The sequence below is a fragment of the Neoarius graeffei genome, chromosome 24 (genome assembly GCF_027579695.1).
Source record: "Neoarius graeffei isolate fNeoGra1 chromosome 24, fNeoGra1.pri, whole genome shotgun sequence".
Taxonomy (NCBI): domain Eukaryota; kingdom Metazoa; phylum Chordata; class Actinopteri; order Siluriformes; family Ariidae; genus Neoarius; species Neoarius graeffei.
The window spans coordinates 58,034,612-58,051,219 of NC_083592.1; the positions used below are offsets into that span (position 1 = coordinate 58,034,612).

Genomic DNA, 16,608 nt, shown 5'->3' on the forward strand with positions numbered 1-16,608 from the left:
AAGGAATCTGAATTACCATTGATTTATGAACTGAACACAGAATGACACCACGTTTTACGTCATACATCCGCCGCGGGAACTCAACACACCACGCCCTCCGAAACATAGATCCTTTCTGTCGCTTGCCAGCTGACAGCACTTTCACTGGCGTTTTTTTTTATTTTATTTAATTTTTTTTAAATTACACCAACCACTGTATTACTGACACTGTCCGATATGCTCGGGGACGGTCGGGGCTCTGAGTGTGCCTCCCCCGTGGCTGTTTCGGACCTTAAATCATCTTCAGTGCTTGAAGAAGTCCCGCCCAAAAAACTTAATCAGTTTAGACTGCGCCATTGTTTGGTTCACGCATATAAGTACACTACCACACCAGGCCGATTAAGATGCAGTTTGTCACTCATTTGGTCATTATGCGTAGTCGATTTTTATTGGTCACAAGCACGTGCTCATTGTTTACACTCTGGCTTCCTGCCATCTCTTCACTGGGGTTGGATTTTGGCAAATGGAGGGATTTGTGGAGAGATTTCTTTAAAAAATGACTTATGATAAATATGAGAAATACATTCGTCACTGTGACGATTGCTAGTAATTTTCTCGTCACCCCTGATGGATTTTGTTTGTGAATGACGAGTGTGACGAGTGCCAGTGGGAACCCTGTAATACTTTATCTTTTCTATAGTGTATAATTGTTGCTACAGTAACATTTTCTGTAAGGAGACATTAATTTTTTTAACATTTATGGAAGGAATCTCCAGTTTCAGCGCTTTCTAACAGTCAGAGGTGAAACTAACTTCTTGTGTTCTGATATCTTCAGGACAGAGAAGTTTATGCTTTTTACATTTTTTTCAGCAACATGACAAGCTGCGTTTTTTATCTTATTACCGTGAAGATAGAGAAAAAAGAAGCTGTGTGGAAAACAACCGTTTATAGCTGTATAACGTAAGCGAGAACTTGTTTCATAGACGTTCCCTGGGCGTTAGTTTTTGCAAATTGCTGTGGTACAAGAAGAATAAAACTTTGGGGATATGCTGTTAGAGGAAATTAATAGACTGTTATGTAATTCAGAACACTCCCACAGCTTTGTAATGATCTAATCAACACTTGCTATCCAACAGAGCTGCGGTTTAAACTGAATTGAACCTGATTAAGGGTTTTTTTTGTGTGTGCCACTGCAAACAGCAACTGTCAGATAATCTAAAGACACCTCCTGACACGCTGGAAAGCCTGAAGTTCATCCTCAGTACAATCTCCAACATCCGGAACATGTCTCTGAGAGTGGAGATGAGCTACAGGAACATCCAGGAGAAATACAGGACTCTGGCCATGTACAATATACAGGTGAGCTCAGACTGTTTCCCATCTGGAGATTATGGAGATTAAAGAATAAAAAGATGTTGGATTGATGGTATTTGTTTACCATACAGGTTGCGGAGGATGAGCTGCAGCTGGTAGCCTGCATCGAGGATCTGTGGAGAGATGTTTTCATTGAGGCCAAACGGGTGGATCGCAGCCTGGGCAAAGTCAAGAATACCTTCACCAAAGTGAGCTCTCTGAAATTACTCTGATTACTCTGTATTATTAAAAATATGAAATGAAATGACGAACCATTTTACAGCACTGATTCTAGAATTATATGATTATTATTTTTTAATCTGTGGACTCATATCTGGTCAGATCACCATGGAAGAGATAGAGCAGTATAAGCAGGAGCTGTCCGTCTTTGCTGAGAGTTTTAGCATGCACGGGCCGGGAGCTGTAGGAGAAAACCTGGAGAAAGGTATGAACATATGTTCCCTGATTTTTTAAAATGGTTTTGTGTCTAAAATTAGTGCAAACTTAATTGGAAGATCTCATCTCATCTCATTATCTGTAGCCGCTTTATCCTGTTCTACAGGGTCGCAGGCAAGCTGGAGCCTATCCCAGCTGACTACGGGTGAAAGGCGGGGTTCACCCTGGACAAGTCGCCAGGTCATCACAGGGCTGACACATAGACACAGACAACCATTCACACTCACATTCACACCTACGCTCAATTTAGAGTCACCAGTTAACCTAACCTGCATGTCTTTGGACTGTGGGGGAAACCGGAGCACCCGGAGGAAACCCACGCGGACACGGGGAGAACATGCAAACTCCACACAGAAAGGCCCTCGCCGGCCATGAACCCAGAACCTTTTTGCTGTGAGGCGACCGTGCTAACCACTTACACCACCGTGCCGCCCAAGTCAAGTTTGTTTGTATAGCGCTTTTAACAATAGACATTGTCCCAAAGCACCTTTATGGTGATGATACACGGGGCAACTTTTTGGGCAATGTTGCCGAGCAAAGTTGCTGGCAACGGGCAACTAGGTGAGACACAGGGCAACTTTTCAGGGCAACAACAGTTAGCAACGGCAGTTTACAGTTAGCTAAAAAAAAATCGATGTCTTAATTTTTGCTGTGACCATTTAATCAAGCTGTCTGTTGTTTTTTAGAGCTTTGGTGAGGTAAATTCCTCCATATAGAATATTAAAATAACAACTTATCGGCGTAAAAACAGATGAGGAGTCTCTCCATCTCTTCACTCCACTGACACTGAGCGGCCGCCATATTTGTTTGAAATTTCTGATCCGAACCTCACCGGAGGTCACATGACTCGATACTCGCGTTCTGATTGGCTTATCTCAAAAAGTTGCCAGAAATTATCAAAACCATTCAGAAAGAAGCAATGTTGCCCAATCTCAATAGAAAAGAGTCAAAACGCAATTGCCCAGCAACATTGCTCGGCAACATTGCCCAAAAAGTTGCCCCGTGTATCATCACCATTACAGAATCTGAATGACCCAAGACATGAGCTAATTTCATCCCTAATCTATCCCCAATGATGAAGCCCGTGGTGACAGTGGCAAGGAAATAATACCTCAGACGACACGAGGAAGAAACCTTGAGAGGAACCAGACTCAAAAGGGAACCCACCCTCACCTGGACAACAACAGACAACATGACTATAACATTAACAGTCCCAAAGTTAGCAAGCCAACTGTAGTCCTCAGCCATAAAAGCATTACTGTAAGTGTCCAAGCATTACTCTGTGACCTGCTAATATGCTAACACTGCAGCTTAGCTCTCATAAGAGCTTATTACAAAGAAAAAAGGACAGCTTTGCCCTAATATTGTTCAGTTTTGGGATGAAGTACATTCTGTTATTGTTTCGGTCTTGGGTTATCAAATACCCAAGACTTCCACAGTATTATATCTTGGTAACTTGGGAGGAAACATTGTGGCTAAGCCAGACAGATATATATTCAAAATCTTGAATGCAGCCAGCAAAAAGGCCATAACGAAAAAATGGTATAAGCCAGAACCACCAGACAGAGATGACTGGTTGAAACTTGTGAAAGAGATGTACATAATGGAGGACTTGACACATAGGATAAGACTGCAAGTTGACACATGCGTAGAAAAATGGATGAAATGGAATGTATACATATCAATGACAGAATGACTGAAATTATACTATATTGAATACTTCAGAAACATGCCCATCCAGATTGTATATTTTTTTTATTTTTTGTTGGTTTGTTCGTTTTGTTTTTGTTTTAATGTGTTTTTGTAATGGTAACTGATGGCAATTATTGTTTTTTCTTTACCTAAGTGTACCACTAACAAATATAAAAATAAAGTGTTAAAAAAAAACAACTGCCAAAGCTATTAAAAAAAAAAGTTCAAGAAAAAAGGACAGCAAATGCACGAGTGACCGTTATAAATCATTTGCACGTTTAGTGTTTTATAGTGCTTTTGAAAATGATGTCATGACAATCATTGTTAATGCTAAATCTAGTTTCATGACAAATTTTATTACTGACAGCAGCTTAAGTGAAAAGAAAAATCTTTATTTATAATATTTACATGATTTGTAGTGAATTTTTGCTTTAATGACACTGTGCACTCGAGCTGCATGGAGTGGACTCCTCAAGTTTGTGCAAAACCTTATGATCCATTTTAGATCAAATCCATCAGAGTGTCGTCTGATCACACGCTTCAGCAGAAGACATACAATAGAAGATATGAGTGAAATCTGACCTTTTGTACAAAGCAGTGATGATAACATGATCAATATGACACGTGCCTTCATTTAAATAGGGACCTAGAAATAGCGCAGAATCTTGAATATCCACTTTCTTTGGTTTAAATATTTCAGAATTCTCAAACCTTATTTTCATTTCTAATTTCAAATTAAAAAAATATATCACAGATTTTCACTGTGGTCTCAGACTTTTGGACTCCACTGTACACTCGGCGCGATGACATCTGATTGCTGAAGCACAAGTAATATGCAAATTAGCTTAACGAATATCATTGAACTTAGAGGAGGACCGAAGCAATGTGCCATGTATGTTAAAATATTTTTAGTTTAGTGTTTTGGTTTGCATTTTTGTGTTGTCAGTGATGCTGTAGATGCTTTTGTATTCCCACTATATTGCAATTCCTTCAGGAATAAAATCTATTTTAATCGAATAGTAATCCTGAATATTTTCCTCTCTCCAGGGCTGATGGTTATGGATGCTTATGAGGCTGATCTGGCTAAGATAGAGGCGCGCCGTCAGGAGCTATCCAACGCCGAGAAGCTGTTCGATCTTCCCATTACCGTGTACCCAGAACTGCAGAATATACAAAAGGAGATGAGCGGCCTGAGGCAGATCTACAAGATCTACAAGGAACAGAAGGTCATTCACGCTGTTCAAATTTGTTTTGTAGATAAATCTAAATAAATATACAACCCCGATTCCAAAAAAGTTGGGACAAAGTACAAATTGTAAATAAAAACGGAATGCAATGATGTGGAAGTTTCAAAATTCCATATTTTATTCAGAATAGAACATAGATGACATATCAAATGTTTAAACTGAGAAAATGTATAATTTAAAGAGAAAAATTAGGTGATTTTTAAATTTCATGACAACAACACATCTCAAAAAAGTTGGGACAAGGCCATGTTTCCTACTGTGAGACATCCCCTTTTCTCTTTACAACAGTCTGTAAACGTCTGGGGACTGAGGAGACAAGTTGCTCAAGTTTAGGGATAGGAATGTTAACCCATTCTTGTCTAATGTAGGATTCTAGTTGCTCAACTCTCTTATGGTGATGATACACGGGGCAACTTTTTGGGCAATGTTGCCGAGCAATGTTGCTGGCAACGGGCAACTAGGTGAGACACAGGGCAACTTTTCAGGGCAACTAACAATGGGCAACAACAGTTAGCAACGGCAGTTTACAGTTAGCTAAAAAAAATCGATGTCTTAATTTTTGCTGTGACCATTTAATCAAGCTGTCTGTTGTTTTTTAGAGCTTTGGTGAAGTAAATTCCTCCATATAGAATATTAAAATAACAACTTACCGGCGTAAAAACAGATGAGGAGTCTCTCCATCTCCTCACTCCACTGACACTGAGCGGCCGCCATATTTGTTTGAAATTTCTGATCCGAACCTCACCGGAGGTCACATGACTCGATACTCGCGTTCTGATTGGCTTATCTCAAAAAGTTTCCAGAGATTATCAAAACCATTCAGAAAAAACAATGTTGCCCAATCTCAATAGAAAAGAGTCAAAACGCAATTGCCCAGCAACATTGCTCGGCAACATTGCCCAAAAAGTTGCCCCGTGTATCATCACCATTAGGTCTTTTTTGTCGTATCTTCTGTTTTATGATGCGCCAAATGCTTTCTATGGGTGAAAGATCTGGACTGCAGGCTGGCCAGTTCAGTACCCGGACCCTTCTTCTACGCAGCCATGATGCTGTAATTGATGCAGTATGTGGTTTGGCATTGTCATGTTGGAAAATGCAAGGTCTTCCCTGAAAGAGACGTCGTCTGGATGGGAGCATATGTTGCTCTAGAACCTGGATATACCTTTCAGCATTGATGGTGTCTTTCCAGATGTGTAAGCTGCCCATGCCACACGCACTAATGCAACCCCATACCATCAGAGATGCAGGCTTCTGAACTGAGCGCTGATAACAACTCGGGTCGTCCTTCTCCTCTTTAGTCCGAATGACATGGCGTCCCTGATTTCCATAAAGAACTTCAAATTTTGATTTGTCTGACCACAGAACAGTTTTCCACTTTGCCACAGTCCATTTTAAATGAGCCTTGGCCCAGAGAAGACGTCTGCGCTTCTGGATCGTGTTTAGATACGGCTTCTTCTTTGAACTATAAAGTTTTAGCTGGCAACGGCGGATGGCACGGTGAATTGTGTTCACAGATAATGTTCTCTGGAAATATTCCTGAGCCCATTTTGTGATTTCCAATACAGAAGCATGCCTGTATGTGATGCAGTGCCGTCTAAGGGCCCGAAGATCACGGGCACCCAGTATGGTTTTCCGGCCTTGACCCTTACGCACAGAGATTCTTCCAGATTCTCTGAATCTTTTGATGATATTATGCACTGTAGATGATGATATGTTCAAACTCTTTGCAATTTTACACTGTCGAACTCCTTTCTGATATTGCTCCACTATTTGTCGGCGCAGAATTAGGGGGATTGGTGATCCTCTTCCCATCTTTACTTCTGAGAGCTGCTGCCACTCCAAGATGCTCTTTTTATACCCAGTCATGTTAATGACCTATTGCCAATTGACCTAATGAGTTGCAATTTGGTCCTCCAGCTGTTCCTTTTTTGTACCTTTAACTTTTCCAGCCTCTTATTGCCCCTGTCCCAACTTTTTTGAGATGTGTTGCTGTCATGAAATTTCAAATGAGCCAATATTTGGCATGAAATTTCAAAATGTCTCACTTTCGACATTTGATATGTTGTCTATGTTCTATTGTGAATACAATATCAGTTTTTGAGATTTGTAAATGATTGCATTCCGTTTTTATTTACAATTTGTACTTTGTCCCAACTTTTTTGGAATCGGGGCTGTAGAGATACTTTTAAAATTAACAATTCATCAAATTTATGCATGTCTCTGCGGGGTTTGTTTCCCCAGGTTGCGAAGGCAGAGTGGTCTCAGACTCTGTGGGTGAACCTGGACATCCAGGTGCTTCAGGAAGGCATTGAGGGTTTCATTAAGAGCCTCAGGAAGCTGCCTAAAAATGTAAGAGCTCTTCCTGTGGGCTTCTTCCTGGAGGGACAACTGAAAGAGTTCAAAGAGTCTCTGCCGATGATACTGGACCTGAAGAACGAGGCTCTGAGAGACAGGTTAACACTGCGGAATATTTCGCAAGCTCATGTCAAAGTAAAATATGTAAGAAATAACATGTAACAGACCATGTGGTGATGTGAAACTCAGACATGTCAGGGGTGGTGTGAGCACTGAGACATGGTTTTTAAAATGGTTTGAAAAATGGGTTTTGATTGATCTCTAAAAAAAATGATGCACTTATAAAAAAAAAAATCAGCATTACTGAAGCAGAACTTCTAGATCTGAGTGTTGGATTTGATGTATTGTTTATCCCAGGCACTGGAAGGAGCTGATGGCACGAACAGGAACCAGCTTCGAGATGAACCCAGACACCTTCACACTGGAGAACATGTTCACCATGGAGCTCCACAAACACGGCAACGTGATCGGAGACATCGTCACCGCGGCTGTCAAAGAGCTCGGCATAGAGAAGGTCTGGAAGTTTCCTACAGATCCACTTCCTGTCTCAGTTTCTGTGTATCTTGTATCTTATAGATCTATTTTTCGTACAGGGTGTGAAGGAGGTGGTGGACACATGGGAGAGCATGAAGTTCACTGTGCAGCTTTACTTTAAAGGCACAGAGGAGCGAGGCTCCGTCCTGGGCTCAGTGGACGAGATCCTGCAGAGCCTGGATGATAATGCCATGAACCTGCAGAGCATGGCAGGGAGCCGATTCATCGGGCCCTTCCTGTCCACCATCCAGCAGTGGGAAAAGAACCTGTCCATCATCAGCGAGGTCATCGAGGTCAGGACATACAGTATATTCTATACAAATTATAACTTTATATTGAATATAGACTCAAAGTATAAATTCTACTGTAATTTTCTCACTAAATTCTATTGTGTTTGGGTTTTATAAATTTGACAGAATTTTCAAATGATAAATTACTTTTTATTGACATGCTTCTTTTTCTTTTTACAAATTCTGAACATATTGTATCATTTTATTGTATTTTCCAGATTATAAATCTTGCTGTATTTTTCTGCTGTATTTTTTTAGAATATATATTTTACAGAATTTTATATATTATAAATTCCATCTTATTTTTCTGACTATACATTCTTAACAGAATTTTTCAGAATTTAAATTATCCAGTATTTGCCAGATTTTACCAAAATTTTCAGACTATAAATTCCATCATATCCTGTTTTAGTTCAAATTCATATATATATATATATATATATATATATATATATATATATATATATATATATAATTTTTTTCCGAATATAAGCTGTGTACTGTTTCCAATCTATAAATTATGATATTTTACAGATTATAAATTCTAATCTATAAATGTTGTCAAAGTTTTCAGATTATAAATTCCACCTTACTTTTGTGAACATAAATTCTACTGTATTATTATAGATTATATAATTTATAAATGATGAATTTACACTATTTTCCCGAGTGTATATTTTGTCAAAGTTTTGCAATTGCTTTTCTTTTCATCTTACTTTTGAGACTATAAATTATGTTATGATAGATTATATAATTTATACATTTCACTCTATTTTCCAGAGCATGAATTTTTATCAAAATTTAAAAAATTAATTCTTTGAAAGTCTTAATATATTTTCCACACTATAAATTTGACTGTATTTTTCATATTGCAGAATAACCATCACTGAATTTGTTGAATGATAAATTCTACCATAAATTTATCAGAAATTTGAGCGTATTTTCTAGGTTATAAATTTCAATGTGTGTGTGTGTGTGTGTGTGTGTGTGTGTGTGTGTGTGTATATATATATATATAACTTTAAGGTCTACCTAATTTTAAACAAGCTGATACACAGTACAGCAACAGTAATCATGGAGATGCTTGGACACAAGGTGGGCTCGGGACATAACAAACAGTATCCACCATGGAAGAGACGATTAGAGGCCAAGATAAAGGCAGCAAGGAGAGAAGTTAGCCAGCTAGCTGAACTACAGAAAGGGAACATGGTGAATAAAGGGGCGCCCAGGAAGTACAACTCACTCTCCATACCAGAGGCACTCGAAACTGCCAAACAGCGACTAACAGCTCTGGCCACCCGGTTGAGGAGATACACCAAGGAAGGAGAGGCCAGGAGAATAAACAAGCTGTTCTCCACTGAACCAGCCAAGGTGTACTCTCAATGGCAGGGGAACAACAACCGGTCAGACCCACCAAGAGCTGAGGTGGAAAAATACTGGAAAGACATATGGGAAAGAAAGGCATCACACAACACCGATGCCCAATGGTTAGTGGACCTAAGAGCTGACCACAGCAACCTCCCAGAACAAGAACCAGTAACCATCTCAATGGCAGACGTCCAAGAAAGAGTGTCAAAGATGAAGAGCTGGACAGCACCAGGCCCCGATATGATCCATACGTACTGGCTGAAGAAGCTAACTGCACTCCATGAACGCCTAGCAGCACAGATGAACCAGCTGCTGAGGGATGGAACCCACCCAGAATGGCTAACCCAAGGCAGGACAGTCCTAATCATGAAGGACCCCCAGAAGGGACCCATCCCATCCAACTACCGGCCAATTACCTGTCTCTGCACAACATGGAAGGCCCTGTCAGGCATCATTGCGGCAAAAATGAGTAAGCATGTGGCTCAATACATGAGCGAGGCACAGAAAGGAATTGGCAGTAACACCAGAGGAGCCAAGCACCAGCTACTGGCCGATAGAACAGTCGCCCGAGACTGTAAGAAGAGACAGACCAACCTGTGCACTGCCTGGATTGACTACAAGAAAGCCTACGACTCAATGCCACACACATGGATACTGGAATGTCTGGAACTGTATAAGATCAACAGGAACCTAAGGACCTTCATACAGAACTCAATGGAAATGTGGAAGACAACCCTAGAGGCCAACTCAAAACCCATTGCCCAAGTCAACATCAAGTGCGGCATATACCAAGGAGATGCGCTATCACCACTGCTGTTCTGCATAGGCCTGAACCCCCTCAGTCAGATCATCACGAAGAGCGGCTACGGGTACCGATTCCGTAGTGGGGCAACAATCAGCCACCTGCTCTACATGGATGACATCAAGCTGTATGCCAGGAATGAGCGAGAAATAGACTCGCTGATCCACACCACCCGGATCTACAGCGATGACATAGGGATGTCATTCGGATTGGACAAGTGTGGCCGGATGGTCTCAAAGAGAGGCAAGATGATCCGGACTGAAGGGATTGACCTACCAGAGGGCAACATAGGTGATATCCAAGACAGCTACAAGTACCTTGGCATCCCACAGGCTAATGGAAACCATGAAGAGGCCACAAGGAAGTCAACCACAGCCAAATACCTCCAGAGAGTAAGGCAGGTCCTGAAAAGTCAGCTGAATGGTAAAAACAAGGTCCGAGCCATCAACATGTACGCACTACCAGTCATCAGATACCCCGCTGGTATCATAAACTGGCCAAAGGAGGAGATAGAAGCCACAGATATCAAGACTAGAAAGCTCCTCACCATGCATGGAGGGTTCCACCCCAAGTCCAGCACCCTGAGACTATACACTAAGCGGAAAGAGGGAGGCCGAGGGCTAGTGAGCGTCAAGACCACGGTCCAGGATGAAACATCGAAAATCCGAGAATACATCAGAAAGATGGCCCCAAAGGATGAACTGCTAAGTGAATGTCTCAGGCAGCAGAACCCTGATGAGAGTGCAGAGGAGGAGGAGGAACAGACAACCTGGAGAGACAAACCCCTACATGGCATGTACCACCGTCAGATAGAGGAAGTGGCTGATATCAAGAAATCCTACCAGTGGCTGGATAATGCAGGACTGACAGACAGCACAGAGGCACTAATCATGGCAGCACAAGAACAGGCCATAAGCACAAGAGCCATAGAGGCCAGGATCTACCAGAGTAGATCAGACCCAAGATGCAGACTGTGCAAAGAAGCCCCTGAAACAGTCCAGCACATAGTAGCAGGGTGTAAGATGCTAGCTGGATCAGCGTACATGGAGAGGCACAACCAAGTGGCTGGGATAGTATACAGGAACATCTGCAACCAGTATGGAATAGAAATACCCAAGTCCCCAATGGACCATACCACAGAAGGTGGCTGAGAACAACAGGGCCAAGATTCTGTGGGACTTCAGCTTCCAGACTGACAAACAGATCCTGGCTAACCAACCGGACATAGTGGTGGTGGACAAAGAGCAGAAGAGGGTGGTGGTGATAGATGTGGCGATCCCAGCTGACGCCAACATCAGGAAGAAGGAACATGAGAAACTTGAGAAGTATCAAGGGTTGAAAGAGCAGCTGGAACGGATGTGGAAGGTCAAGGGTTGCGTGGTCCCCGTGGTAGTGGGGGCACTTGGGGCAGTAACCCCCAAACTGGGAGAGTGGCTCCAGCAAATCCCAGGAACAACATCTGAAGCCTCAGTCCAGAAGAGCGCAGTCCTAGGAACATCGAAGATACTGCGCAGAACCCTCAAACTCCCAGGCCTCTGGTAGAGGACCCGAGCTTGAGGATGACATGGATACCACCCCCCCCCGCCGGGGGTGAGAAGGAGAGAGAGATATAACTTTAAGGTCTACCTAATTTTCAGACCACTTTTTCACTGGCTGAAAAACAGCTTGTTGTTTCTAATAATTTTAATAATATTTAATGTAATTAGATTTATTGAATGTCTTGAGTTTTTTCTGCAGAAAAATAAATTATGGTGTGTGTGTTAATGTTACACTGTAACACCGTAAAACCATGTAATATAAAAAATATAATTACAAAAATTATTGAATACATTCCACAAACTGAAAAGTAACAGATTTTACTGTTTAGCGTTAGCATTAATGTTAGCGTTAGCCTACTTAAAGTCTCATGGAGTACTCTGTATTATATCAGGGGGTTTGTGAATCCTTCATATAACACTTAAATATTATAGCAAGCTTTTATAAAGCCTTTATAAAAAGAATTATAAATATTCATTATCTCATACTGTACAGGTTTGGATATTGGTGCAGAAGAAGTGGATGTACTTAGAGAGCATTTTTATTGGCGGTGATATTCGCTCTCAGCTGCCTGAGGAGGCCAAGAAATTTGACAACATTGACAAAATGTTCAAAAAGGTGACCTGATTTTGCTTTTACTTGTGTGTTTGTGGTTTTTTTAAAAATAAATGCATTCAAAGCCTATTGATTCGGCTAACATTCAGTGTAGAAGAGAAGGATTGAGTCAGATGGTGATTTTGCATCATGTTTGTCCTCAGATTATGTCAGAAACAGTGAAGGACCCAGTTATTAAGAAGTGCTGCCTGGTACCGAATCGCCTGTTGGACCTGCAGAACCTGAGCGATGGTTTGGAGCGCTGCCAGAAGAGTCTGAACGATTACCTGGACTCCAAACGCAATGCCTTCCCGCGCTTTTTCTTCATTTCAGACGACGAGCTGCTCAGCATTTTGGGGAGCAGCGAGCCGTCCTGCGTACAGGAGCACATGATCAAGGTAGCAGGAGTGTGTTTGGGCGTGGTGTTTTCACGAACATCATTACGTTACGTTACATTACGATAGTCTTGTATGGGATGAATATGAGCGTGTTCCTCTTTGTCTACAGAAGCTTAGCATCACCATAATGGTGCGTGTATTTGGTCATGTGACTTCAAAGATGAAGTAAACCAGTATCAAAAATAAGATTTTCATTGACATTTTATAGATAGATAGCAGTTTATACAGCATTGTACATGTTTAAATTGGAGACATTTATATAAAACAGTATATACTATTCAATATAAAAGACGTTAAATTAAAACAGTATAGATTTATAAAAAACAGTGATTCAGTATAGAATTCAGTATTTATTAAGTACAAATAACTAAAATAAAATTTGAGTATGTTTTGATAATAATAATAATAATAATAATAATAGAGAAAATTGAAATGTATAATGAAGAAACAATTCTAAAAAAATAATAGGAAAGTAGGGGCGGCACAGTGGTGTAGTGGTTATCACTGTCACTTCACAGCAAGAGGGTCCGGGTTCGAGCCCCGTGGCCGGCGAGGGCCTTTCTGTGCGGAGTTTGCATGTTCTCCCCGTGTCCGCGTGGGTTTCCTCCGGGTGCTCCGGTTTCCCCCACAGTCCAAAGACATGCAGGTTAGGTTAACTGGTGACTCTAAATTGAGCGTAGGTGTGAGTGTGAGTGTGAATGGTTGTCTGTGTCTATGTGTCAGCCCTGTGATGACCTGGCAACCTGTCCAGGGTGAACCCCGCCTTTCGCCCGTAGTCAGCTGGGATAGGCTCCAGCTCGCCAGCGTCCCTGTAGAACAGGATAAAGCGGCTACAGATGATGGATGGATAATAAGAAAGTATCAAATAAATAAATAAAAATAAGTAGATAGAAGGTTGGCATGAGTAAGCAGTTAGTTAGTTAGTTAGTTAGTTAGGAAGGAAGGAAGGAAGGAAGGAAGGAAGGAAGGAAGGAAAAAATATCATATTATCAGAAATCAAGGTAAGATGTGCCACTGCATGCTTTCAGCATATTTTCAGCTGTAAATTAAAATGATAAACACAAAACCGAAATGAAGTCAACACCCCTCAGTCACAAATCCAAAACTAATTTAACCAAAAATCACAAACTTTACCAGACATTTATAATATGATCTGGGTTTTTTAATCTGTTTTGTTGATCTTATGGCATTATGCTGTGTCGCACATTGACTTTGTGTGATCTGTGCTTCATATGAGAAAACACAACCCTGATCTTCAGGTCAAATCACTTGTTTTTCATCCTGCAGATGTACGATAACATCGCATCCCTGTGCTTCAGCACGGGGACAAATGGAGAGACGGTGGTGGTGGCCATGGTGTCGGCAGAAGGAGAGGTGTTGGAGTTCAAGCAGGCCATCCCAGCCGAGGGACGAGTGGAAGACTGGATGACAGCCGTTCTGCTGGAGATGAGGAGGACCAACAGGCTCATCACCAAGGAGGCCATCTACTTCTACCAACACCACAAGTCCAGGTGTGTGATTAAGCTTCTTTTCACAATGACTTTTTTTCCCTGGACTCGGGGCCATTTGTGGAAACAGTGGTCTTGGCTCAGCCTACATCAAATTACTTCCTGTTTCATGTTTATTGATGGCAGTGGAAAGGGATGTAATGGTCAGCGGAGGAGGCAGAAATCTTCTTTTACGAGAACACCTCCTCGTTTTCAGATGTTCCTGAACAATGACAGACCATGCAGCTGTAAAGTATGGCAAGCTGTTTTAGGTTTTAGAAGAAGCGTAAATTCATAATTTACATTTTCCTAGTCAAAATTCATACTGACGTTATCTTTAATTTAATTGAGACTAGTCATAAATTGCCTTAGTCTGCCCATCTCTCATATCCACAATTTAGTTTTAACTAGTAAAAATTCCAGGTCCACATATCCAGAATTCAGCTGTGATTAGTTTTAAACCCAATCCGGTTGGTATTAAATGTATATGAGGTCCTGGGCTAATTCCCTATTTTACAGGAGCTCCTCTGTGATCTGTTTTTGTTCTCCGTCCTCCTCTGATACAATTACAGGCTGACTGTTTTTCATCAAACTCATTGCTCATTTGATCATTTTAATCCAGATACACGTTTGTGATGTTCTATGCAAATGTTGCCTCATGTTGGAGAAAAAAAAGATTTCTTACTGCTGATACTTGTTGTATTTAGTCTATTTAATTAATCCAATCTGAATAGGGCTATCACTGAATTTCAAATATCTGTAATCACATTTTTTATGAGTAAAAATTTAATTATGACTTATTACACTTCTGTCATTAAAAGCTAAAGTATTGTTTTTCACAAGTATTATTACCAAAGAAAAAAATTATCCAAGGTTTGGAAGGATTTCTTCTGCGTGAAAGTAAACCCTGTGATTATGAACTCCGCCCACAAACAAACCCAGAGAGGACGGGTTCCGTTTTGAGTCCGGTTCCTCTCGAGGTTCCTTCCTCATGTCCTCGACTGATCATCAGCCTCACTCTGACCTCTCAGTCTGGTGTTGTTGATTGTGCCTCAGGGTGGACTGGATGCTGGACTACCAGGGTATGGTCGTGCTGGCAGGGAACCAGGTGTGGTGGACATGGGAGGTGGAGGACGTCTTCTGCAAAGTGAGCGCCGGAGACAAACAGGCCCTCAAACAGTACGCCAAGAAAATGCACAGGCAGATCGACGACCTGGTCATGCGCATCACACAGCCCTTAAAAAAGAACGACCGACGCAAACTCAACACCGTGCTCATCATAGATGTCCACGCCAGAGACATCGTGGACAGCTTCGTCAGGGACAGGTAGAGCCACGTCACATTGGCGTTTTCTTTGACATAATATTATTTTAAACTTCCTATTTTCATTTTAGCAAATTGTATAAGATAAAGAGCCAAAAAACGTTTCACAGTTATGTGAATGTTTGTTAATAATTTTAAAATGGGATTAATAAAAGTTCAGCCCAGTGAAATGTGATTCACATTATGGTACAATGGGAGAGATGAGATTTTCCCTCCTGATTGGTGCTGATGTTGTTCTGCAGTATCACTGACGCTCGTGAGTTCGAGTGGGAAAGTCAGCTGAGGTTTTACTGGGTCAAAGAGCCGGACGATCTGTTCGTGCGCCAGTGTTCAGCTGAGTTCGCTTACGGATACGAGTACATGGGACTGAACGGACGACTGGTCATCACTCCGCTCACTGACCGAATCTACCTCACACTCACACAGGTACACACACTCACACACACGGGTATACACACACCCACACACACAGGTACACACACAGGTACACACACACACACACACACACACACACACGGCTATACACACACCCACTCACACAGGTACACACACACACACACACACACACACACACACACACACACGGGTATACACACACCCACACACACAGGTACACACACACACACACGAGTGTACACACACCCACTTGCACAGGTACACACACACACACACACACGGGTGTAAACACACCCACTCACACAGGTACACACACACACACACACGGGTGTACACACACCCACTTGCACAGGTACACACACACACACGGGTGTAAACACACCCACTCGCACACGTACACACACACGGGTGTGCACACACCCACACGCACAGGTACACACACACACGGGTGTACACACACCCACTTGCACAGGTACACACACACACACACACACGGGTGTAAACACACCCATTCACACAGGTACACACACACACACGGGTGTACACACACCCACTTGCACAGGTACACACAGACACACACGGGTGTACACACACCCACTTGCACAGGTACACACACATACTCACACACGGGTGTAAACACACCCACTCGCACAGGTACACACACACACTCGCACAGGTATATACACACAACACACACACTTTCACACACATGGGTGTAAACACACCCACTCGCACAGGTACACACACACTCGCATAGGTACACACACACACACACACACACACACACACACTCACACA

The 16,608-nt window shown here is 41.9% G+C and overlaps 1 protein-coding gene across 1 annotated transcript in view; it reads left to right on the top strand.

The window, feature by feature from the left end:
* Positions 1-16,608, top strand: part of dnah10 (dynein axonemal heavy chain 10) — a 111,534-nt gene that overhangs the window by 32,241 nt on the left and 62,685 nt on the right. The window contains exons 20-31 of the mRNA XM_060907535.1: positions 1,180-1,338; positions 1,425-1,541; positions 1,675-1,777; positions 4,528-4,706; positions 6,969-7,180; positions 7,440-7,596; positions 7,676-7,909; positions 12,108-12,230; positions 12,371-12,604; positions 13,892-14,115; positions 15,148-15,417; positions 15,657-15,840. Coding sequence (XP_060763518.1) covers positions 1,180-1,338; positions 1,425-1,541; positions 1,675-1,777; positions 4,528-4,706; positions 6,969-7,180; positions 7,440-7,596; positions 7,676-7,909; positions 12,108-12,230; positions 12,371-12,604; positions 13,892-14,115; positions 15,148-15,417; positions 15,657-15,840 — 2,196 coding nt within the window. The remainder of the gene's footprint in view (positions 1-1,179; positions 1,339-1,424; positions 1,542-1,674; positions 1,778-4,527; positions 4,707-6,968; positions 7,181-7,439; positions 7,597-7,675; positions 7,910-12,107; positions 12,231-12,370; positions 12,605-13,891; positions 14,116-15,147; positions 15,418-15,656; positions 15,841-16,608) is intronic.